This window comes from Parus major, chromosome 11 (genome assembly GCF_001522545.3).
Source record: "Parus major isolate Abel chromosome 11, Parus_major1.1, whole genome shotgun sequence".
NCBI lineage: Eukaryota > Metazoa > Chordata > Aves > Passeriformes > Paridae > Parus > Parus major.
The window spans coordinates 3,752,223-3,776,865 of NC_031780.1; the positions used below are offsets into that span (position 1 = coordinate 3,752,223).

At 38.7% G+C, this 24,643-nt stretch overlaps 1 protein-coding gene across 3 annotated transcripts in view; it reads right to left on the minus strand.

Annotated features, from left to right (window-relative positions):
* Positions 1 to 24,643, minus strand: part of CDH13 (cadherin 13) — a 426,254-nt gene that overhangs the window by 118,756 nt on the left and 282,855 nt on the right. For all 3 annotated transcript variants that reach the window (XM_015640174.3, XM_015640173.2, XM_033517167.1), the window contains exon 7: positions 9,028 to 9,206. In XM_015640174.3, the coding sequence (XP_015495660.1) occupies positions 9,028 to 9,206 (179 nt within the window). The remainder of the gene's footprint in view (positions 1 to 9,027; positions 9,207 to 24,643) is intronic.

The following is a 24,643-nucleotide window of genomic DNA, read 5'->3' on the forward strand; positions in this document are numbered from 1 at the left end:
ATTTTTTTCTACATTTACTCTAAAAATAGAAAGTCATAAGAAAACAGGAAAGATAAAAGAAAGTGAAAATAAAATGAGAAAGATGTGTCTGTTGTCTGATGACATTTGGGGAATCAAAAATAAAATCCCACTGGTGTTAGAGGAATTATCCCAAAATAACATGCTGGGAAATTGGAATTATCCTAGCAGAACTAAAAATAATCACCTACATATTTGAGAATACCCTTTTCATGTTAAAAAAACATCAAAAAAATCAGATGAAGCACCTCTGGGGTAACTCTTGTTGAGTCCCAAGTACTCCAAGCTGCAACTCCACCAAACAAAACAATTATTCCTGTAGTGACTTTGAAGTAATTCCATTTATTTTCAGTGCTAACTCTGCTTGACTCATGCTGGTTATAAACTGACCACCTCCAGATGTTTTCCTTTCTGCTCTCTCCAGCACTGAGCATTCTGAAAGTATTCATACTCGTGTTCAAAAGTCAGACTTGGAAGATAAAATGTCCAAAAGTTTTGTTTCCAAGCATTTTTGTTTTAACTGTGTTGCCTCCACACTACTTCTATAGCAAGAAGTTCATTCTGTCCAGCCAGCAAAAACCATTTGGAAATGGGAAACTTTTAGGAAAAATTTGGATTAATCAATAGTGACACACATCTACCTTTAGAGACAGATTCCTTGGCCCTGAGCAAGGGCTAAAAACCTTGCCAGTGAGAATTCTTCAAATTTTCTCACCTTTTGTCTCTTCCCACTTCTCTCCCTGAACTGAAACCACTGCCCCAAACAGCTACAAAAATAAAACAATGCATGGTGTTTCCCCAGTCTGCAATTTCTAAGTTTTACTGTCTTCAGTCATAGATGAACTTGGAAGATCATTGTGCTCTTATTTCTGGCAGAATATGTTACACCAGCATTTAGCAATTACCCAGCCCCTCTGCAAAATCTGCAGCTGGAGGGTTTTTTATTCTAAGTCCACCACTTCCCTTCTTAGACAGCCATCTGTCACACTAGGGTTTTCACATCTCAACAGCCATAAAGCTAATATTCCTCTTTTTTTTTTTTTTTTTTTTAAATAAAGAAACTCTCACCAAAAAAAGAGACATTTCCATTATCAGCCTCTATTGAAAATATGTGGGCAGCTGATATCATGTTTTGTGTCACTCTTTGTAAGTGCCTTGAAAATGATATTTTAAAAAATCTCTCTGCAATACATCAGTGTCAGAGAAACTCAGGATTTTTGGATGAGTGACATTTCCAGAGGATCATCAAACTATCTGCCACAGGAGCTAGTGATACCCAAATTCCTAACCCAAAACATCAGAGGGAGAATAGAAATATCTCTTAGTGCAGCTACAGGGAGCTGCAGGTTTGAAAAATCAAGTTCCCACATCATCTTGTGGGAAATGTGGAGATTTTCCAGGAAACAAACTATGAGATTGATGAAAATCATGATGAAAATGATGGTTGGAGACATCAGCAGCTCAGAATCCCCTGAGTGCATTACACACCCAAGAAATAGATCCAAGATCCTGATGAAGAACCAGGAATGCTCTTTCTTCCCTCCTTTTCAGAGGGAAACACAGACAAAGCAAGAAAAAGATTTTTTTGTGAGATATTTTGGGATTCCTTGGAGAGGAGGGAAATGTCCTTGTAGAAACTTTGCCTTCAAGTGGTAATTTATCCCACCTGCAAGCTGAAAAGTCTGCCAAGGACATCCAGCCACTGTCCCAGGGTTTATTGGAAACCAAAAAGGAGCTCCCACAGGTGGATGTTGGCCAGCAGAGCTGCAGGAGGATGCCCTGGGGGCTGTGATGGCCAGAGGGCTCCACCTGCAAAGCTGTTTCCAACAAACCAGAGCTCAGGGCTGCAACAACAGAGGGGTCAAGGTGGGGATTGGAGAGCATCTCCAGAGGGTTTGGCTGTTGAGTGGAAAAGGAAAGCACAGAGGACCAGCAGCAGCTTCTGCAGGGAGCTGATCCTTCACAAAGACAGCAGAAGGGTTTGCTCATCCAAGGGTTGTCTTTTTCCAGAGGTGGGATTCTCATACTCGGTGCCACACCAGAGGAAGGAAAACCATCCTGGGATTTATCTGCCTTGACAGGAGGAGACAGGAACATCCTGCTGGGATGGCTCCCTGTGAGCCTCTCATGGGATGCATTCACCCCTCATGGATTTTACAGGAAAGAAACTCCAGAGTAATAAGTAATAACTTATTACTATAAGTATCTATTATTGTCAGATAATTTTCTTTTTTCTTCTTTTTTATCGAACTATCAAGCTATGTGTTGAGTTAAATGAAATTAGAAATTATCTAACAATGCCATGAAAGTTTCGTAGGAATTCTGCCACTTCAAACAGATCAGATTTCTTTTTTTTAATGAACATATTCTCTCATGTTCTCTCAATAGGAGATTTTCCTCTTTGTAACCAGAATCATACTGAAACTAGTACTACATACTACAGAAACTACTCATATTTTGACATATAATTTTTACTTTTATTTCTCCTTTGCACATCTTTCAAGATTCAAGTACTGATTAATGAGCTTTTTCATCAAAAACATAAAAGGAATCAAACTACGAATTGCTGGTAAACTAAGATTTATTCTTTTTTCTCACTGCAGACATTTAAGCCCAATACTGAAAAATTCATCATAAAATTAACTTTAAATATAATTTTACATCTCACTAAGAAGCACTTTCAATCTCTCTGTCCATTTTTCCATATTAACATGATAAATGGAAGATTTTATTTCTCCCCATTTCTAATATTTCAGATATAATGGGCTATGGAGTATTCTCTAAAAAGTGACCAAAGGCCCATGAGTTTTCCTCTGACTCAAGACCCTCTTCTATTTATGTTTACAAGCACCAGAAACCAGAATGTAAGAAATGCATTAACCAAGGGGAAATGGTGAATACCTTGTTTCTCTTGTATTTTAAGCAGAAAAAATAATAATAATAAAAAAGAGATATTGCTATAGCTGTTACTAAAACCCCTCAAACCATAGAAACTGAGGTTCAGCTCTGGAATTTACCATACTGTAAAACAAGTTAAAGGTGTGCAAGTGGGAATTCTGTCAGAGAAGACAAGACAAAATGATACAATTATTCCAACTCAGAGCTGATATGCTCCAAGGTATATGTTTTCCCACAATTGCTGTAAATATGAATATTTTAGAGGTTAATACGAAGATCAAATGTGGAATGCATTTGCTGAAAAGATTAATATCTTTTCATTAAAAATGAGAGAGCACTGTTAGTTCAGCATTTGCATTTAGATGGAGTAGGTAATAAGTATATTGACTGCTTAAGACACCTATCTCCAAAATGAGAATACCAATAGAAAGGGGGGTGTCTTTTGCACAAGTGGACGAGATTTTCCTATTTTCCATTGCTTCCCCTTCAGAGAAGTTCAGCCCTTTGAACCTGAGGGCTGTGATTTATTCATGCCAGCAGAGGTGGTTCATGCTGTAAAGAACATTTCTGCCCCGCTCGACGCCAGCAGTGTGCTGCTGAATATGGATCAGGGGGTGCTGCTGACTTGACAAATTGCCACCCACTGTACAGCCACATGTCACTCACAGCCAGGAGAGACACTGCCTGTGGGTTATACTCTGCTTTTTGCTCTGCTTGTGGATTAAATCCCTTTGGGTTAGAGGGAGGTTCAGCCGACTGCTGCAGAGTCATAAAACAGGGTTGGAGCCTCAGGACATCGTCCAGTCCAAGCCCCAGCTGAGGCAGGAATGTCCCATTGAACAAGAAAAGTGCCCAGGTGGGGTTGGGATGTCTCCAGAGGAGACTCCACACCCTCCCTGAGTAGCTGCTCCGCTGCTCTGCTCCCTCCAGGGAAAGTTCTTCCTCATGTTGAGCTGGAACTTGTGTTTTAGTTCATGGCCATTGCTCCTTGTCCTGCAGCTGACCACCAAAAAGAGTCTGGGACCATTCTCTTATTTGTGTTTGTAAGGACTGGTGGGATCCCCTCACAGCCTTCCCTCCTCCAGGGTAACCAGGCCCAGCTCCCACAGCCTCCCCTCAGCAGGGAGATGCTCCAGACCCCAAAACCATCTTTGTTATCGTGAGCAGTTCACACCAACACGAGCTCTGTGGGCTGATGTAACACCAGCTTTCTCACAGTTTATGGCAAAAGCTCCATTTTCCCAAGTCATAAGGAGAGGAAAAAGTGTTTATGACTCAAAGCATGGCAGATTGATGCACCAAGATTGGTTCAAATGGTCACAGAACACAGCAGCTGCTTCCTGAGCTTGTGGAAGCCTGCCAGAGCCAGCCCCAGTGCAGAACACACATCTCAGCCAGCCCAGTCTAGCCCAGGGTCTCCTCTCACAACCACAAAACACTTGAACTGGTTTCCTTGAGGTGTTTGAAAGCACATGTGCCAGCACACGGATCAGCATGCAGCAGACAGCTCAAACCATTTGCTAACTTTCACTCAAATTAAGCACAGCAGTTCCTATCAAAAGCAGAAGCAGGTTACTTCTCAAACTGTGAGAAGTAAATATTTCACTTAAGCAACTGTGGTGACAGCTTTCTTTCAGTACTTTAGTCATGAAGTTTATACAAATCACAGCTACTTTCCTACAGAGCACAGGGGTCTGTAACACTGGCAAAACAGCACTGTGGGCAGGCAGCAAACAATTCCTGACCCATAAAGGAAATTTCAGAGTTGAATCTACAAGACCACAAGTGTTTTCATCACTTATGCACATGAGGAGTGTTATTTTCCTCTCACTGCAGGGAAGTGTCACTTTGAACTGGTGTCTCCATCCCTGAAATTTAGGACATTTCCTCAAGGTTTCTTTCCAACTTCTTCCCCTCCCCCTGTTTTTCTTGGTTTTTTACTCTCTTTCCCTGTTGTGCTCTATTTTGTGTCATTTAGACCATATACTTTGATGGAGGGCATCCTTCTCCTCTGAATTTATGAATCAAAATGTATTCTCTAACGGATACCTGGAGGTATAATTTGCCCCCTAACACTCTTCAATCTTTATTACTGACACATTCAAGGATGCCTAACTCCCACAAGAAAAAAAAAAATAAAACAACCCACATTAATCTTCAAAAATGTGTCCTTACCTGCCTTCTGAAAATGAAAATGGATGTTCTTTGAGAAATTACCTGAGTTTTGCTTTAAACCCCGAGGATCATGCACTTTTGGAAACAATTTTGAATCTAAAAAATTTATAAATTAAAATCTGCTGGAATATAAATACAAATCCTGCTCTGTGCTGTTTCCTTGGAGGCAGGAGGTGTTCCCTCAGCACCCTGCTGGATGGAGCCTGGGGGGTTGCTGCACACCCTTTTTGTGCAGACAGGACAGAAGGATTTTTTTGTAGAGAATATTCCATGATGAAAACAGCTCCAAAACAACTCCATCACCCATCCCTGCCCCATCAAACTCCCAGGGAATTCCTAACAGGAGCATCCTTATCTCCAAACTCCCCATTTAGCAACAGGCTTAATGAATGAGAGCCACAGAAAAAGAAATTTTTAACATTTGTAGGAATTAAAAAAAAAATTCTCTTCACTTTGAGCTGATCCTGCATAGCTAAGATGCACAGAAGGAGTGGACCAGGAAAAAAATTTGTTTTAAAAGTGTCTATTTAGAAATAACTTTGTTTTTCCTGATAATACTTTAGAAAGAAAACTATTCTTTCATCTCTTAATATTATTAGCAGAGATGTTTACTAATGTATACAAAGATTCTCCTACTTATATCATTGGATTTAAAAACTGAGCTCTCTAGATGCCCAAAATTTATTTAATTTTAATATAAATACCTCTATTTTGATTCTTTGCTCTGAACAAGTATTTCTAGGCTATGCCATAGCTACTTTTCTGAAAATTCTGAAGCAATATAGACAATCCATTATGGGCAAAACCTGCCAGATGTTTTCTATGTCTACATCTCTGTCTCCCACTGCGCAAAACCTCCAGTCTCCTGTTCCCTCTGATGCACAAAAATGAAATAAATCATACTTAAAATAAAAAATAAAAGAGCAAAACCACCCCTCAAACAATTTATATTCAGCTAATTTGTCTTAAAGGCAGTGAAGGCTTTCCCAAAAACATCAAGAACCAAGCAGTGGTAAATGTTACAGAGAGATGGAAAATAGGAGTAATTTTCGTCAGTGTTTTAACATGCTTTGAAAGAGTTCATATAAACCCCTGGTGCATATACACATTAATGATGAAAAATAGTTCTCTCTGTGTCCATCCTAGGGAATTTTTTACATTAATTCATCTTCTTTATTGGTGTCTAGGGCTGCTACAGTTTTAAAGAGCACACCTACAATCACAGGCAGTTGTTGACCCAGTTAAAGTTTTAAGTAAAACCTAGGAGGAGCTGCAGGTTTGAACTGGAAATCATGAATAATCAAATTCACCAGGACCAGTTTTTGTGGTGTCTGGACTGTGGAATTCCCCAGCACAATCTCATTTTCCCCTCAACCCCTAGACAAACCCTGATAAGCTACACCTGCAAATGTTGCTGACTGAAATCCCAGACATCCAACAGGAGCAGCTGAGCTGTTCCCAACATCCATCCTCTTTTCCAAGCACTGGAAAACCTGATGGAAGGATTTGCTGCTTCCCCTTTGTGACTACTATAGCCCATTGTCCTCTGAGATGCCAAGAAAAGCAAGATAAGAATTGCTGAGATAAAACCATTCCTGTCTCACAAATTCTCCTTCATGAGGATTTTGTCCTCAGTCTCCAGTTTGTGTCCTCTGGTGTTTCACACCTTGTAGCAAGGTGTTCAGGGGAAAGAACACTTCTTCCTCCCATGTTTCTACAACGCTTTTCATTCAAGATCATGACAAAGAACCAAAGCATTTAGGATTTACACAGGTTCTCAATAATCAGGCATTAATACCAGCAGTTATCCTGCAGAGGAATGGCACATGGAACTCCCTCCAGCCCAACACTTTTCCAGAAAACCACTTATTCAAGCCTGCTGATGTGTAGACACCTTATTCCCCAAGCAGGAATCCAGTCAGACATTTCTTCCTCCTAAACTACTCAGACATTTCCTCTCCCACGTTTTCCTCCCTTCTGTCCCCACCTCACACAGACAATGTCTTATAATAATTCCATTTCATGAGCCACACAGAAATACACAAAAGTTATTTATATAACATCAATATTAAGTTGGTACCCAGATGATTTTTTTTTTTAGAAGAAAATCATTAGGCAGCTTGTCTCTAAAAGCTGCAATTATGGTTAAAAATAGAAGTTATACACATTTGACCATGCATGGCAGCTCCACAGATCTGAAAAAGGAGCCCTGACCACCACTCAAGACATATGAGCAGGAAGGGGAAGAGGCTGAACCCATGAAGATGACAGGCAGCACAGAGTTTCTTGTGAAAAAATAAACATCCTTTTTCCCAAGCCTTTCCTCTGACAAGACAAAGTGAGACTGGATTTTAACTGCAGATAATCCTTAATTTTAGTGTTAAAATTACGCACAGCTGTACGTTTTGGCTTGTTTTAGAAATAACTTTGTGTTTCCTGATAATACTTTAGAAAGAAAACTATTCAGATTTGGAACAACAAAAATTACTCTGGAATTTCAACAGATCTCAGCTTGTCGTGTCACCTTCAAAGTAAAGGTATGGAATTGATTATTGTTAAAAACCATGAGGAATTCTGCTTTCAGGATATACTAGCCAGCCATAGCACCCATTCAGCTGAGGCCAGGTTTCTTTCATGGAGACAGCATCATTATTTCATGAATCACCAGTGACCTGTGGAAGGCACTGAGAAAAGCATCCATGTTCATTCCCTTCCATTGATTTTCTAATTTTGAGGAAATTGGTTTAATCTGGGGAATGGTTATCTATGAGGAATAAAAATACCTAAAACTGTCTTTAGACAACAGTAAAAAGCTTTTGATCTGAAACAATGAATTTAGAAGGGAAACTTGAGGGGAGAAAAGGCAATGATTTTACAATCTTTAACTCGGGCACCATTCTGTGGCCAGCCACTCAAACATGAATAAAATTAGAATCCCTTTAAACTTAAAAACATAGACCTACACACCTAGACCTTAGTTTAACCTTTACTGCACTGTGTGCCTGGTATCTGTGTCTGATTTACCCATTAAATGATTGCTCTTAGAAAAGCCTGTAGAACAAAGTACCCAACTAGAAAGGGAAATGTATGGGCAGCATTTTCATCAGGTAAAATGAAAAATAATGTGCTGAATATTGAGAACATTGGACAGTGCTGAGTCTAATCAACTTAGGAGAAAAGCTCAGTGACTCAGCACACACCTGAAACATCCTGCAAGAACAGAATTTGGATGTCTCAAGGAATCTAAAAGAGCTCAGGGCTACTTCATCAAAGGAAATTGTGATTTATAGAGTAACTCTTTTTTGTGCCAAGATTTTATATATTCTGGTACCTAAACCTTTGGATTAAGAGATTGCCTCTACTTTATTATCTTCTGAACATTAAATGATCATACCTAAGCTTTCTTTGCCATCAATTTATGCTCTCATAATGTTAATGATCTGTTATAAGCATAGATTTTGGCACTATGGCAATTCACCTTAAAGCCACCTGGAGATTACCTGTTCCTTTCCTACCCCTCCTTGTATTTCCTTTTTTTGGCTATGGGGTACCAAGTTAATTAGTTCATTAAGTCCACTCATAAAAATATTCTAGGAAAGATATAGAGCACTAAACTTATAATCTCAGTGAGCTATATGCACAATTAGCTCTAGGTGTCAATTACTAACAATAAGTTGAATTCCACTTCATCCTGAGATCTTCTCTCTAGCACACAACATTAAATGTCTTGCACAGAAATTATGAACTACCAGATTTATAAATACTGAGCAGAGCTTAGGTCCAAATAAGAAATAAATAAAACTCTTAAAAGACTCCCCAAAAACGAGCATCTGCATCCCCACACAACAACAGCAGAACCTCTTTGCACCCCCAAGAAGAAACTTTGAGGCACAACCATTAAAACGTGAGACTGGAGATTGGAAGGTGTTCGCTTACCTCCCGGTCCAGCAGCGTGGGGGACACCACTGTGACAATGTCTCCCTTCTCTGGGTCGATGTAGAACATGTTTGGGGAGGGTTTGGTGGGGGTCTGCTTGAGGATGTTGTAGCGCAGGAGAGCGTTGTCCGTGCTGGCGTCATCGGCGTCAAACGCTGCCATGCGCATCACGGTGGTTCCTGGGGAAAGGGGCACACACAGCAGGCACTGAGCAAAAAAACCTCTCAAACTGGGTTGCCTGGACAGCCAGGGAGGTCCAATCAGTAAATACCTCATCAACAGCACTGGGTACTTCCACCTGATGTTTAGGTTGTACTTGTGTTCGGATTGTCTTTGCTTGTTACTCAGCCAACAGAAGGCTCGTGTGCTCTAACACAAATTCCCTGTGTTAGAATCTCTGTGCTTTGAAGCCACCCAGAGTAATTGCATTTCACTAAATGAACTACAGGTGTATCTCTTGCTCTTTAAATTCTGAGGGCAGAAAGTCCACGGGTGGCTACAATGAAAACAATACTGAAATATCAGGAAGGTCTCTATTTGTGTGGGAAAGTGTTGCAGTTCAAAATGTATTGGGTGTCATTTGTGTCAATAAGAAATGTTGCAATTATTAAAGCCTACATTGCTCTAATTTAAATTTGTACCAATTTATGAGCAAATTTTATGAACATCTATAATCTCCCCATCTCTGTTGTCCCACTGTCCTTCCAGAGCTGAAGATTTCTGTGAAGGAAATTCCCTGAGCACACAGTCCTGCTGCAGAGGGCAATAAGGGAAATGCAGCTCCCAGCACAGATCCCTAAAAGCTGTGCAGAGTTAAAAACTCACTCTGCTTTTTTATCAGAGTTAATAGAGAGAGGAGTGAGCTGCTGCCAGTCCTATGCTTAGGAGGGGAGCACATCCTGCATCCCTGGGTCGAGGATTTTCCTCTCCCCAGAGAGGCAGCCCAAAGGCTGCAAAATTCTGTCAGCATTTTATCAGCATTGTACATTGAGAAACAAAGAAAAGGTGTAATGAGACACCTGGGCTGAACTGTGGCATCCTCACCCCTAGACCAAAATGATTTCTTCATCAGTTCATCTACAATTGTAAATGTAAGCATTTGTTTGGAAAGCAATCTAACTAAATAATGTATGGTCACAGCAAGATTAAATATTTCTGATAATATTGAGCTGAAGACAGAATGAGATTTTATAAAATAACAAAAAAACCCCATGATCAAATCTAGAACTTCATTTCAATAGTGAATCAACTTTTAGTAACATATTGGTTGGAGGTATTAGCAAACTATAAAGTAAGGAATCTAGGAAAGGATCCAATCTTTGGCCTAAAAATCCCAACTGAAGCAATTTTTCAGAATCCATGATCTACACCATTTCCATCAAAGTAACTTTGCAGTGACACCATTATCTCATGTGTGAATCAGAGTGTCAGGGTGAGCCATAATTCTTTGTTACAGAATAATTCCTCTTTGGAAACTCACCTTTCTTTTCCCCCATGGACTGGGCAAGTATTATTTTAAACTATCATGATCAACACAATTTAAATAAAGCATTTTCATTTTTTCATAGATCTGTAAGACCATAGGATCTGTTTTCTGTATTCAGAGAGACTTCTGAGACAAAACAACTATGAAAGGTTAAAACCTGATACAGACAAGGCCTAAGACATTAAATTCCAAGTGCCTCAATAACAGAAATATGTATCATTCGTGTACAGTGAGGTTTTTTTTCTTTCTGAAGGTCTTGGATTTAAAAAAATCAAAAAAGAAATATTGTGGTAAAAAAACCCAACAAACCCAGTCTTATTTACAGACTGATATAACAACTGTCTGATCACTGTTAAACAAACTCAGCTGGCTTGTTTAGACACTCATCTTCTTTTTTTTCCCCCTTTTTGTTGTAGTTCCCAGAGTACAGTGTTGCCTCTTCTTGTAGTGACCTTGAATATAAGCTCTCAAAGGTTTTATTTCATTGCTACTTTGGGCAGAGTTACCCCCTTGAGAAAAATAAGAGAGACCTGACAGCATGTTGGTTTTATTCAGCAGTGATTAAAGGTCAGACAGCTCAAAAAGAAGCTTACCACTGGATACTGTGCCATGTTTTCCAGTGTTACAAGATGATCCCAGCCCTGATATTTTCACCTACTTTGTGTGAGACTGATTCAGAAGAAAAGAGAGAAAAGAACTGCTTTCTTTATTTTAAGAATTAAGATTCACCCTATTTTCACAAGTACAGCACAATGTGCTGTTTTTAGAAATTTATCACACTTCTGAGAAGATTTTTTTATATCAATGTTAGATAGCATGTTTGACAAGGCTCTCCCAGTCACAGGGTTTCAGGGAAATAAATAAGGACTAGGGCAAATCTTCAAGGGATCTTAAAGAGTGCCCAAGTTCATGTGAAATTAAATGGGTTTCTGTACACAATGGTTTCCTGAAGAATGCTCTTTAACAAGATGCCATACTCAAGTGCAGTAGAAAACATCTTGAATGAATACACAGTTGCTATTATTATTAATCTATTAGATGAGTTGATGCTCAGCAGAGATTTAGAAACTTATTACAGTAGATATTCAAGTAGAAATCCTATTTATGCAGTTGTCCTACTGAAGTATTCCTGATGATAAAACAGTGCAAGGCACATTTAAATTTTAAGATCTGATGTAAAACCCCTAATCTCTTGTTACACTGACATAGAACTGGTTTAACATAATGGCTGAGTCTGATTCTGATTTGCCAGCTGCAGTTCTTTAACCTTTCAACTCACTAGACATTATCTTGTTCCCTGCAATCATTCTTTTGGTGCATACAAATAGGAATTCCAACAACTCAGAAGAGCAGAATTTTACATTCATTTTGCATAGGGATGCCAGCTTCAGGAAAGCTAGAGAGAATTAAATACATCTTTTTCTCTATGCTTCTTCTCTCAAAAGTTTTGTCATATTGGTTTCTGGTTACCATCAAAATGGCATTGAAATCTAATTTTAAAGTTATTCTATTCTCAAAAGTTCTCATTATGTGTAAAAATGCACATAAAATGTGGGTTGTCTTTAGATGTTTTTTTTGTATTAGTACAGGTTGTGTCTGGTTTTTATTTGGGAATCAGTACAGAAAACTAAACCCGAATGTGCTTCATATTTGTGGCTGTTGCCTCAAAAATCACAAGATTAAACATACACCTGGAACCCTTTGGAGAAGTCTAATAGCTACATTTCCAGGGAAGAAATTCCCTATCCTAATTGAGGTGTCCCTTGGGAGAACACAAATGACAAAGTGGGATTGGATGACCACAAAGGAAAATGTTAATATAGAGATCTCCTTCTTAAAAATAAAGTGGCCCAAATGTATGTTTTGCAAGGCTCTGCAACAGGCATCCAGTCCAAAAGAGCTTCATTCAAGATGTACACTTCTTCAGTATTTTCTCCTACATCATAAACTTTTATTCTTCATAAAAGATTCATTTCCCCAGGCCCATAAACCGACTACATCTAATTCAGTGTCGTTTTACAAATACTTCCATTCCTGGCATCAATCAAATGCAGCTGGCTTTCAAACCACAAAACAACAGCTTGCTACATTATCATGTTAAACAATATATATCAACTTATCAGGCTGGGGAAGGAATGTCTGCAAAATCAACAACTTCTTCATTGTGCCGATGACGCACAGAGATCCGTGGAGGAAACTCTCCCAGGAAAGCTGCAGTGCTGTCTTGCTGTGTCTCAATATTCAGGGTTTATTTGTCACACTTTCTGGGCAGAATCTCTCCGAATTCCCAGGGTCAGTCACAACCTCCCACTGCTCCTCCCGGAGCTCCTCGCTGCTCAGACACAGATCCCACTCCCAGGACATTGCTCCAGAGGCTGAAGCTGTCCATGTGTTGATTATTTGAAAATATTGGCAAAATCTCCCCTTAGGCACCAAGAAATAAAATGTAACACATGCACAGTTTTAGAGGGATTGGAACAGAGGGTTTCTTGGGAAAATCTCTTTGGCATTTTGTTAATAACCTCTTAATAACCTGTCTCACTCTTTTTTTCTTTGCTTTCATTTTCTTTTTTCTGCCAAGATGTCAAGAGGACATTACTACAGAATTTTTGTTTATTTACTATATGCAGCTGCTGGGTTTAAAAGAGGGAGTAGTCAGGAGTGGAAGTGAAGCTTATCTCTAGCCTGATGAAATGTGAACCAATGTTTCAAGCCTACAGCCTTAAGACTGAATTTGAATACCAACAATAAAATATTAACCAGTTTAAGGACTGAAAAATGTTAACTTTATGAGATCTACAGAGCTCAAAAACCTCACTGTGGAGTTTTCTCAGCAGATTTTCACTCTTTTTTGTGGTTCTCCACTGTGTGTTCAGTACATAAATGTTTTCTACATGTGTTACAGAAAGGGAGGGGCTTATTCTCTTAATTAACACAACTGCACTGAAGAGTTGTGGTAGCACATTCCCCACAAGTTCAGCTGTGTCTCTGTACACAATAACAATCAGCTGCACAGTGGTGAATTTTCCAAAAATACAGCTCTTTTAACCCAGTGAGGACAACAAAGAGTAAAAAATGGGATGAAGAAGGAAGAAAGCAAGCGAGTTAGCCATATCTCTAGAGCCCAAATTTCAGAAACTGGAGCGAAGGAGGAAGCCCTCCTGACAATGTTCTCATGATAATTAATTATATGTTTGATTGTCATTTTGTACTTTAAGACAAAAAAAGTCCCAGGGGAGCAAATCAAATATAAGAAGAAAGGTCTGTAATGGTTCCAATCAAGGGCATTTGAATTGCCATTATGTGAATTATTAAAAACTTGAAGGCCTTGCTCAATAAAGAAGACATGTAGTAAGAATTATTGAGTTCAGGCTTTGAGCATATCATATATTTGTACAGGGCAATAATTTTCTACCCTGCAGGGCTCCTTCACATTCTCTATTTAGATGTTTGGCAGGTTCTTTAGACTCCAGATGAGATGGCATCACTGAGCCATCACTCTGGGAATGCCACTGTACTGCAGTCAGCAGGACTGGAAGGGTGAACGGGTGAACTGTCAGCTGTGGAATGAATAATAAACAAACTTCTCCCAGTACACAAAAGGAACTTCAGTAATATTAAGTAGAGATGAAGAACTGTCAAGAATTGTTACTATCTATAGAGAGCTAATACAGTCAGAAGCATGTAAAGTGAGTAAGAAATAATGGGACATTCCCAGCTGAATGTTATGACAGAACAGAGAAGATGTATGGGCAGGTCAACCTTTAGCAATACTGGTATTTAACCTTTTTTTCCCATGAGCAGCACAGTTGTTTTGGCAGAATGAATTATTCACTCCTGGGATGTTTGGAACATGACTTATACCCAGCCCTGTCCCCAGCCACACTGCAGCCACTGTCACATGGGGAGAACAATGTGAAGAGCTTCCAGGTGCTCTCTGCTCCCTGCCAGACATTGATCTATGAAATGCCAGTAAGGGAATTTGCATTAGCTGCAGTTATGTGACATGTATCTTACTTTGGTGTGTTGTATTTTGTCTGCAGTGCTGTGGATTTTTCCTTCTTTGAGGTAAAATTGTGTGGTGAAAACATGGAAAATTGTGAGCCCCACCAAGGTTTCCCAAATTGTCTGCACACTCCAGGTTATGACATTTTGTGGTAGCATATTTATACTGAAATTGATCTCTATTTTGTGCAGATACAAGAAACTGTGAAGAATATAATTTATTTTTTCGGAACACCAAGATCCCCTTCACAGATTTTGTGTTGTACAAAACTCATGATCCCCAAACAAGATAATCTACATTTTGGACTCTGTACATTTTCCTACACAAAAAGAAAAAAAAAACTATTTAAAAAAATGCATGCAGACTTTTGTCTTACAGACTATAGATAGCATGATGCAGGTATTTGTATGAGGAGTAAAATCAATGAAGTCTTATTTCCTATCTGCTGCTGTCCAAAAGTTCCTCCCCTGAATAGATGAGATGATGTCTTTTAGAGAGATCACAAAAACAGACCTATTATAGCTCTGCCTTCCCCTGAGGAGCTCCCCCAGTTCTACTCATCACAGTTCCCCCTTCAGCAAACCATCCTTCCCTCCCAGGCAAGGGGAATCCCTCACACTTCTTCATTTACAGTCTCTCCAGATGGACTGGGAATTGCAAGTTTAGTGAAAGAGGACTTAGGAAAATGGAGATGCAGCTGAAAAAAAACAATATTCTTCCTCCAGATATAAACAGGATGAAGGTTTAAGCAAATCACCAAAGATTTTTTCTTAACCAGGATTCTCCCTAAGTAAAATGTCTGTTTCCCTTTTGAGCAGCAAAGTTTACTTAGAAAAGGCATGAATTACTTCTTGGTTCATGACCATAAGCTATAAAATGTCCCACTGTTCTAATATTCTAAGTGCCAATTCATAACATAATCTTATATGTCAGATCACATAATTCATAAAGCAATATAACACATTCTCTTGAAGTACATGGTTTAATGTAAATGATGATATGCACTGAACATCTCGCAGCAGGAGAACATGACAGAGCAGTGATTTATGAGTGAAAGAATATCTATTCAACATACAAAGAGCAAGATTCAGCCCCAGGCAGGAAAAACACAAAGGGCCCACATTCTCTGCAGAGTTTGACTAGCACTAGAAACCAATCAGGGAAATCACAGCTAATAGAGACTAGATGAGACATTTAAACATCATTAAAATCAGCCCTGTAAAAACAAGGCAGGACTATGCTCAAAAATCTACCCGAGCATGTTGGCTTCTTTGCTAAAAGGTCAGATGGAGAAATTTCCAGAATGTCACCACGAGGGCATTTGGGCAGCACTGCAGAAAGGCAGCCCAAATCCCAGAGGAGTTTGGCCAGTGCCAGCTGAGCTCCAGGGGAGGAGGGGGGTGCTGAGCTCTTCCCTCCACTTTTATCAAATTATCAGAGGTAAAAATCTCAACACCTCCTGCCCAAAGGGCCCTGCTCAGTCTCTGAGCCCCTGGATCTCAGCTGCCTGGCAGATGAAGCCTTTTGTCAGAGATGCTCACACCCCACATGATGCACCGTGCTGTTTTCCCAGGTCCCATGTAAAATTGGAATTGCCTGCAATCATTCAAATTTGATTTCAGGCGTATGCAACCTGTTTAAATGCAGATGTAAACTTTATATTCGAGGGTAAGCAGAGAGCTTACTAAAAATATATGTATTTTTATAATCCAAATGTTTTCTTTTAGCTTTTCTTTAACTTTTCCTTAAGATTTTCCCATTCTTTACCCTTCCCTTTTTATCTGGGTGGCAGAGTTCTGGCCAGAGCAGTGCAAATTGTTAATAGAGAGCAATTTTTAAAGCCCTACAAATAAGTGAAGCCTGATGTAAATTTTATATCCAGAAATACCCATGAGAAATTACCTCTTGAATGTGGTAGAAAGCTTCCTCTAAACTTCAGGACAAAAAAATAAACCAGAAAAAAATTAGATTAATCATTTAACTTTCTTCCCCAAAAAAAGAAGATAATATCCAGTTTCTCCCAACCTCTAAGCTGTGTGGCATTCTTAATCAAGATAAATGTAGAAAAGAAAATAGAGGCTTCAGAGACTTCATTTAGGGTAGTAAAAAAGGATTGGCAATTATTTGCATTCTGAACTTCTGGGAGAGACCTGACTGTCTTTTACCTTGTCTCCATCTGGGCCTGTCAAGCAGAATTAGAATTCTGAGCATTTACAGGAATGGCTTCAGAACCAAGTACAGATCCTTCTCTTGGCCCTTGTTAAACAAAACACTGCTGATCCCTGGGAACCCAGTTCACATCCAGCCAGCCAGGAAAGACTCTGGATTTGGAGACCAAAGTGCACTTCCCACTTCTTGGTAAACAGCCCAGGTATATCCTATCCCACAACCCTTTCACAGCAGTGTGCTTTAAACTGGGAGTGTATTAAAATCTAGTAATGTTTGATCATGAAAATGAGAAAAATATTTTTCCTTTCATTCCAACAACAAATTATTCCAAATTGAAAAAAAAACTTGAAATAAACCAGTGTAATGTATGGAGTCTAAATGCCTATTTTTTAAAAACACTAAAAGTTAGTCAGTGAGAACTCAATAATAAGAAGCCCAGGCTACACTCTGTGTATATTCTGCATTAGGACTTAGTCCAGAACAACAGAATGGAGAGATTTTTCTAGGAAGGGAACATTTTCACAGATTTCAATAATTTTTTGATCAGGGCCACACTCACAGATGGAAGATCTCATTCCAAAAATTACCTACTTTTGTACAGGAATTGACTGGTTTCTCACAAATACAAGAAAGGCAGCAATTGCACTCCCCTGTCTCAGTAGGCTTTAATCAAAAACACATAATTACTTCACAGAAATCACTTTTCACTATTCTTTTATGTCCAAGGAAGGTACTCTGGCATCCTTCCTGATTAAAAAGTATTAATATTGTTTTAAAGAGATCTCATAGTGCAAGGTCAATTTTCCCTGATTAGGAATGTTTTTTGACACAGTGGGCCAGAATTTCTGTTGATCTAATTCAGCCCAGCACTGCTGAACCAAAGATTTATCTTAGGTGAGCCTGTGGAATACAGGGTTGACCTTGAAGGTTTTTATTAGGTATACACAGCTTTACATTGCCTTTATTCCCTTTTTACCTCCCTAATTTGTCACTTCAATATATGTGAAAAGAAAGAGAAAACAAAAGGACAATCTGCGCCTTTATTTTTTGTGCCTCCTCTATGCTGGACCCTTTCCCTTCTTGCTACCAGCAATTTGCACAAGTATCCAATTTTTCATATGGATGTAGGACTATGAATATAGAACAGCACAGACTCCAGCAATTACTGCAGCTGGGAAGTTCTCATCTTTACTCTTTGCCTGTTAACTAATATGAACCGCTTGTGCTTTAATCTCAAGTTACAAAGTGGAAATAGGATTGAAAACCCAGCCCTGTTACCCCTGAGTCTGTCACTGGCACTCTCAGCACCTACATCAATTCAAAATTAACCCAGATAAGCTGAGGGTGCTTCAATATTACAAAAGCAGTGCTAATGACAGAAGAATCAGATGTCCTAATGAGGAGGACATCAATCACCTCACATGGCTTCTATCTTCCTCTGCAGGAGCCAGAGCACACACTTAATTCTGATGTATTATTTCATCTTCGTATTGATTTCATCGCCAAGTCCCAGCCATTTGATCTATTAAACATCTGGGAGTTTTTATCTGAGGGATAAGTGTGTCCATCATAATACAGGATCCTTTTAGGTGAGTTTTGTTTTTCTTCAGCCCCTTCTGCAGCTGAACTCCTGGATAAATTATTTGGATGGTCTCATAGTGTCTGTCCTGTTGAACTTATTTAAATTCACCTGCCTGAGCAATATTTCATAGTGGTCTTCACTGCTGGACTCAATAAATAAACTGGGCAGCTACTCCCTGTTCTTCATTCAGAGAATTGCATTAAGTCCATTGCATATTTCTGGATAAATCATATCACAGATGCAGTAATTCCTATTAAAACTACCAACAGAAGTAGAATATTTGATTTAAAGGTCTCAAATAAGTATGGAACAAATATTCAGTGAGGATCATAAGGCATATCTTGGAAAGATATCCTTAAAAAGGATTCATTCTTCCCTCAGGCATTCTCCTGAACCCAGTTCCACAGCTTCCCATGGTAAAGGAGTCCAGAGGAGGGAGGATAGACACCATCAGTTATTCTGGAAACCTGCACTTCAAATTGGTCAGCCTTTAAATCAAGTCCACACAGCTCATTCCCTAAGAGCAATCTGGGATAACAGAAGATGGAATTGTTTTCTGCTTTTTCCCCCCCATTTTGAGATTGAGGTATCTGCACATAGAAATCTTTGCAGCCCTTCTTCAAATGATCTTTTTGGTTAAATTATATTTTAAAGCCATTGATAGCCAAATTTAATAAATGATTCAGGTGCTGCAAGAGTGTGCTCTATGATTTTAAAACAGGCCTTTGAAACTATCTTGTATAAATCACAGGTTTCAAAACCATCCATATTTGCAGCAAGAATACAATTTGGGGTATGTGATATATATTTTCAGTGGGGATCCTGATATTCTTTCCTGAATTAAGTCATTGATTAAATCACTTCAGCAAGTGTGATGAATTTCACTCAGTTACAACCATTTTGGGCTCAGATACCCTGTCTTTTAGGATTTTTTATGGTCATTAAAGAGGGACTGGAATTTTTGGATGCAGTTCATCCTTTTCTAACATAAAAGCTTATGAAAGATGAGATAAAGTCTCTTTAGAAGTGGTTGATTCTGGATGAAATCTGAGAAGATGCCAAACTCCAGGGCACTTAAAAGATGTGATACACCCCCATTATTTCTGCCCATTACTACAGGTGTGGAAAGCAGGGTTAGGATAAAATGATTCTCCTGAACTTTTGTTCTGGTACCACAGACTCCAGAACCTTTTCTCTCCCCATCTCATCACTGCTTAAAGCTGAAGGGATCTTTGTGCTGCACAACTTTACACTGGCACTCAAACCCTGCTAAGTGGAGCCCTGCAGGCCAAGATATCCCTGATTTTACCCCATTAGAATTGATGCATCATGTTGGGAAGAGACCTTAAGCAGCAAATCAAGATATTTTAACACTCTGTTGTATTGATTTAGTACTGAAAGGGCTACATTATGTCCCTGCAAAGAAAATATGAGCATGGAAAAGCTTCTGTACGTCATAAACCATCTAAATATTGACTATGAAACTCCTTAATGTAAAATTAATAATTAAGCACAGAACAGGTCAAGATATATCACTGCCAGCAATTGGGTACTTAGAGATCATAAAGATTTGTGGAGCTGTGTGCAAATATGGTGTCATTAAGTCACAGGATTGCCCAAGTACATTTATACTTTATAAATGCACATATTCCTTCTTGGCCAGAAAGAAAACAAGCATCAGTCAGTGCTAAATCAGCCTGAGAAAGGAGACCCCAAAAGAGATTTCCAATTTCCAAAGTTTGACTTTTCCACCGGGTACTTTTCCACAACTCTCAGCGTGAACACCCTGAAAAATTCCAATTTTCCACTCAGGGCTCCAATGAAATCTTGTCTCTCAGGGAGAAGGTGGGTCTGGCTCATGTAAGGGACGCCCTGGAGCCACCACAGGTGAGTGTCCATTCCACCCATCCCCTTTCCCTGTTTGAAGAAAATTGGAAGGCAAACATGACCTGGGAGCAGACACAGGTGCTCCTGCCTTGGGTTCCCTGCTCACATTTGCCCTCACAATTTCCAGGGTTGAAAATGTCAATACCAAAACACCACAAAATTCAAAGGCAATCTGAAAACACCATTTGCCAAACACATTCACAGAGTTTCCCTTCAGCCTCAGTTCTTTTACCATTTTGAGTGGAGCCCTGCTGCAAACATGGAAGAATGAAAATTCCAAATGGTATCAACCTTCAGGGTACAATCCCTAAGACCTGAGTGGATTTCTTCCATGCAAAACTTCAGTTAAATATTTTACTTCAAACCCCTGTGATTTATTTGTTTGTTTTCCCAGTAATTTACATGAAATCCTACTTCCTAGGGATGTGAGCTGTAAATCTCCCCAGCAATCAACAAGGTCAGCAACTGAGTCAGAGTTTTTGTCTCTGAGGTGCCTTCTAATGTCCATCCCTGTCCCTGCCACACACTTCATAATTAGATGAGATCATCAATAAATTGTTACACATGATATTTATATAAACAAAGGGTTGAGGATCACAGATTTCCCACCACAGTTATATTGCAAATTCCCTGACTTTTGGCAAGACTAGTGGCTTCCAAACCCCATCCCAAACTTAATATCCACTAAAGAAATAATAAAAATGAAACCAAAAAATAATCCAAGCAAAAAATTTTCCCCAAACTTATCAAATTTGATCACTTTACATTATAATTATTTAATGCCTGTTTATCCACAGCAAAGCCCCTATGACAGCCATAAATGAGCCACAATGATTTGTATTTGTGCATCTGTGGATTGTGTCTATGCTTGAATCACAAACCCACAACAGACCTGGAAAGCCTGAAAGAGGCATTCCAGTGACAGGTACCAATGCCAAGTGAGGTTATTCTGTATTTTTATACAAACTCTTTTGTTCTGAGAGCTCTCTTAGCTTTTTATCCAAATGTGCTGCTTTAAAGAGAGAAGAGTTTGTGATTTCAGTCACTTCCACACCACTAAAAGTGACCCATGGATACCAATCCCAGCAGATTTCTCTCAAGATTCTCTCACATTGGATTTTCTCTGCCCAAACATCCAGATCTGACAATGATCTTCTTTGCACTGAATATATCTGTTGACACAGAACGACTACAGATTAAACCAAATGGGTAATTTGCTAAAGCAAATAAAAGATGGCACATTTTTACAAGTTTCCCACTCCCACAGAGTTCCAGTAGATTTAAAAAATGTAAAGAAAAAATCCAGCTGTGTATATCCATGCAAGCATTGACTTTTAAAACTACAAAACTGGTGGCAAGTTGGTTCTGTTGTTAAAAGCACAGAAATACAAGTGCCAATAGCATTGTGAAAAAAAAAAATGAGGTGGGAGTAGGATGTTCTTAAAGAAATTAATCTCTAAAGATGTCAGGCATGTGGTATTTTCTGTATATATTTGCTGAATTTTTTGGATTTCCCTGGTTAATAACTTTTCATATGTATTGAAATATACATAAATATTAACCCCAAAGAGAATATATTTAATAATATATATTAAGACTTCATAGAGAAGCATTTATCTCTCTCTGTTGAATACCAGGGATGTTTTCTGTCCTTGATGTGATCATGGATTAAGACTAAGTTTTAATTGAAACTTCTAGATGCATTCAGATCTAAAAATCTATGACTGAAAAATCTCTAATGTTCCATAAAATTATTGTATTTAACAAATAAACCCCTTGTGCCTTCTGAGATTTCCATTCTCTCCTCTCCCTGTGAAATACTGTGATCACCAAACCAGTATTTTATTAATTTGTTAAATATGACAATTCCAATCCGGTTTCTCTGATGTTTTGCATAACCCAAAGCTGTTGCTGGCTGTATCCTACAGGAGTGGGCTCACCCTGGTGCCTGGAATGCACCAGAGCCAGAATTCCCTTCCTTGCCTGGGAATGAGGAAATGAGAGATTTGCTACCTTTGCTTGTCTTCACACCTGCACTAGATAAAATGGAAAATGCTGCCATTCTCTGCTTGGATTTTGTCCATAAATCAGCTCTTTTGCAGAATTAGGTGGCAGCAGAAGCTGCAGCAAAGCACCATTGAAGTTTTTATTCCAATTTAGCAATCTTTGCAGCAGATCAGGATATCCAGGATATCATTCAGCAGCATCCCACTCGCAGAAGGACCTGGGTATGCTAATTTCAGAGGGATTTCAGCACATTTACACCTAGGAAATAAGTTGGTGAATGCTCTGTGGTGTTTCAGTTGTGGAATCTCCTGTGTGTGCTACTGGAGCTCCACACACAAACATTTCCTGCTGCTTCCAAACAATGACATTCCCATGCTCAGGACAAGAGTTATATCCTGAATAATGCAATGTAATTGGCTTCCAGAAAATCATCTTTTTAAAATAATGCTTTCCTCACTGATCTGCCAAGGTCTGGGCAGTGGATAGAAGTGTCTGTGTGAGACATCATGAGGGTGTTTCTCCAGCAGGATTTGAGTGGAAATGTTGCCCAGTGGCCCCAGTGTCCAGGACTTGGAAAGAAATTAACACAAAAAGCAATTAAGAAACTTTTTCATTCTCTGTTTTTGTGTCTGTTTCTAAAGCAGGGAGATCTATGTACAAATCCACAAATTGCATTATAAATTACCCATGCTACAGATGTTTATAAGCCATAATTAAAATCAACCCAGTGCCCCTCAATTAAACATTTATGACAGATTTATTCAAAAACTAGTTAACCATTTATAAGGCACTTACATGGAAACAGAGTTTAAATTATGAGTTTCAGCTTTCTGGGCAAATTTTATGAAGCACTTTCATTTCATCTTCTGTCCTGGTTATTTCATGTGGAGACTGTGCAATACTGGAAATAATTTCTGACAAGTTTGGAGTTCATGATGACTCCATGAATAATAGCTCAGGAGCATTACAGGCTCATAAAAGCAAATGAATGCTTTAAGAGCTGGCAGTGCATTCTTAAACCTCAAATCTATTGAAATGTACTGCTCTGAAGCAAAGAGAAATATTTTAATATCCATATAATCATGAGAGTCTGTGAATTTTTATTTGATTTAATTTCATTTTGTATTCATGTAATGGAGTTAATTCCTATATTATATACACACAAACTTTGTATAACAAAAATTAATAAATACATAGATTTAAATGAAGTTATTTTTAATTTATATCAGTGCAAATGTATTTCAAATTCCATGTCTTTTCATTGACAAATTCACCTGCTGAATTTTCCATGTTGATTTGACTCAAATAATTCTGGAAGAGTCCCTTATGGGATAAGAAGCTCAGCATCAGCTCTTAGCTGCTGTAATCAATACTCTTCCCATAAATCTGATCTCTTACCTGATCAACCAGCTCTAGTAATTAAATATAGACATGTTTTTAAAAAGCAATTAATGGAGATATAATATCCATATTGTTCATGTTTTGCTGCACGCATCAAAAGTAATTAGTGTTAATAAAAAGTTACACGTGTTGGCAACTACATAGCAATTATTGCAGAGGAGGAGAAAAACATCATTTCTGCTCCTGCTCTGAAAACAGTTTCCTAAAAATCCCTGGGAACTGAAATGTGACACTACAATAAATACATCTGTTACTCAAGGAGGTTGTATTTTTGCAACTCTAATGTACAAAACTGCTTGTATCGATTCTTTCCCAGGCTTATTCAATTAGAATATTTGAAAAAATAAACAAATGTGTGAGGCAAACAGCTGTAAATATTTGCAAAATGTAAGCTATTGATTTTTATGTTCAGAAAGTATCATAAGCGAAATTTTCATTTAAAGTTTCAGTTCTCAAATATAGTAACAGAGAAGAAAGTACAGAAAACTAACCAGCACTGGAATTTAGAGGAAGAAAACCTGATTTCCCCCATTTGCTTCATGTAGGCAAACATACAAAACCTAAACAAAAGAAAATTTAGAGATTCCTCTCCCTCTGTAAGAAAACAGCTTAATTTGCATAATCTCCTACAAGTCTAATTTTCCTTTATGATATTTTGGAATGTTTTCCTGATCAGTGAATTCCCTACGGCTGCATAAAAAGTTCTCCACTCAGTAATGAAACATTTTTTTAAATCACAAAATGAGGATTTGCAGTACAAATATCCCTGGCATCCTGCCGCAAGACAAAACTATTTAATTCCTTCCTTTAAACAGAATCCATATAATCAGTAACAGATTTATGCCTCTGGAATACAGCAAAGGAAAGCTTCCCTGAGAGGGGGATACTCATGTTTATGACAAACCACCTTGAAATGTTGATTAGAGCAGCTGAAGCTGTGATTCCTTGGAAATCTCTGTCCTTGGTGGGACAGGCAAGAGGAATTTGAATGGATTTTTTTTAAAAAAAACAAGGTGTGTGAAGCCAATTCTTTAATTCTTTCCAACCTCAGCAGCAGTGAGGGTGTGAAGCACATTCC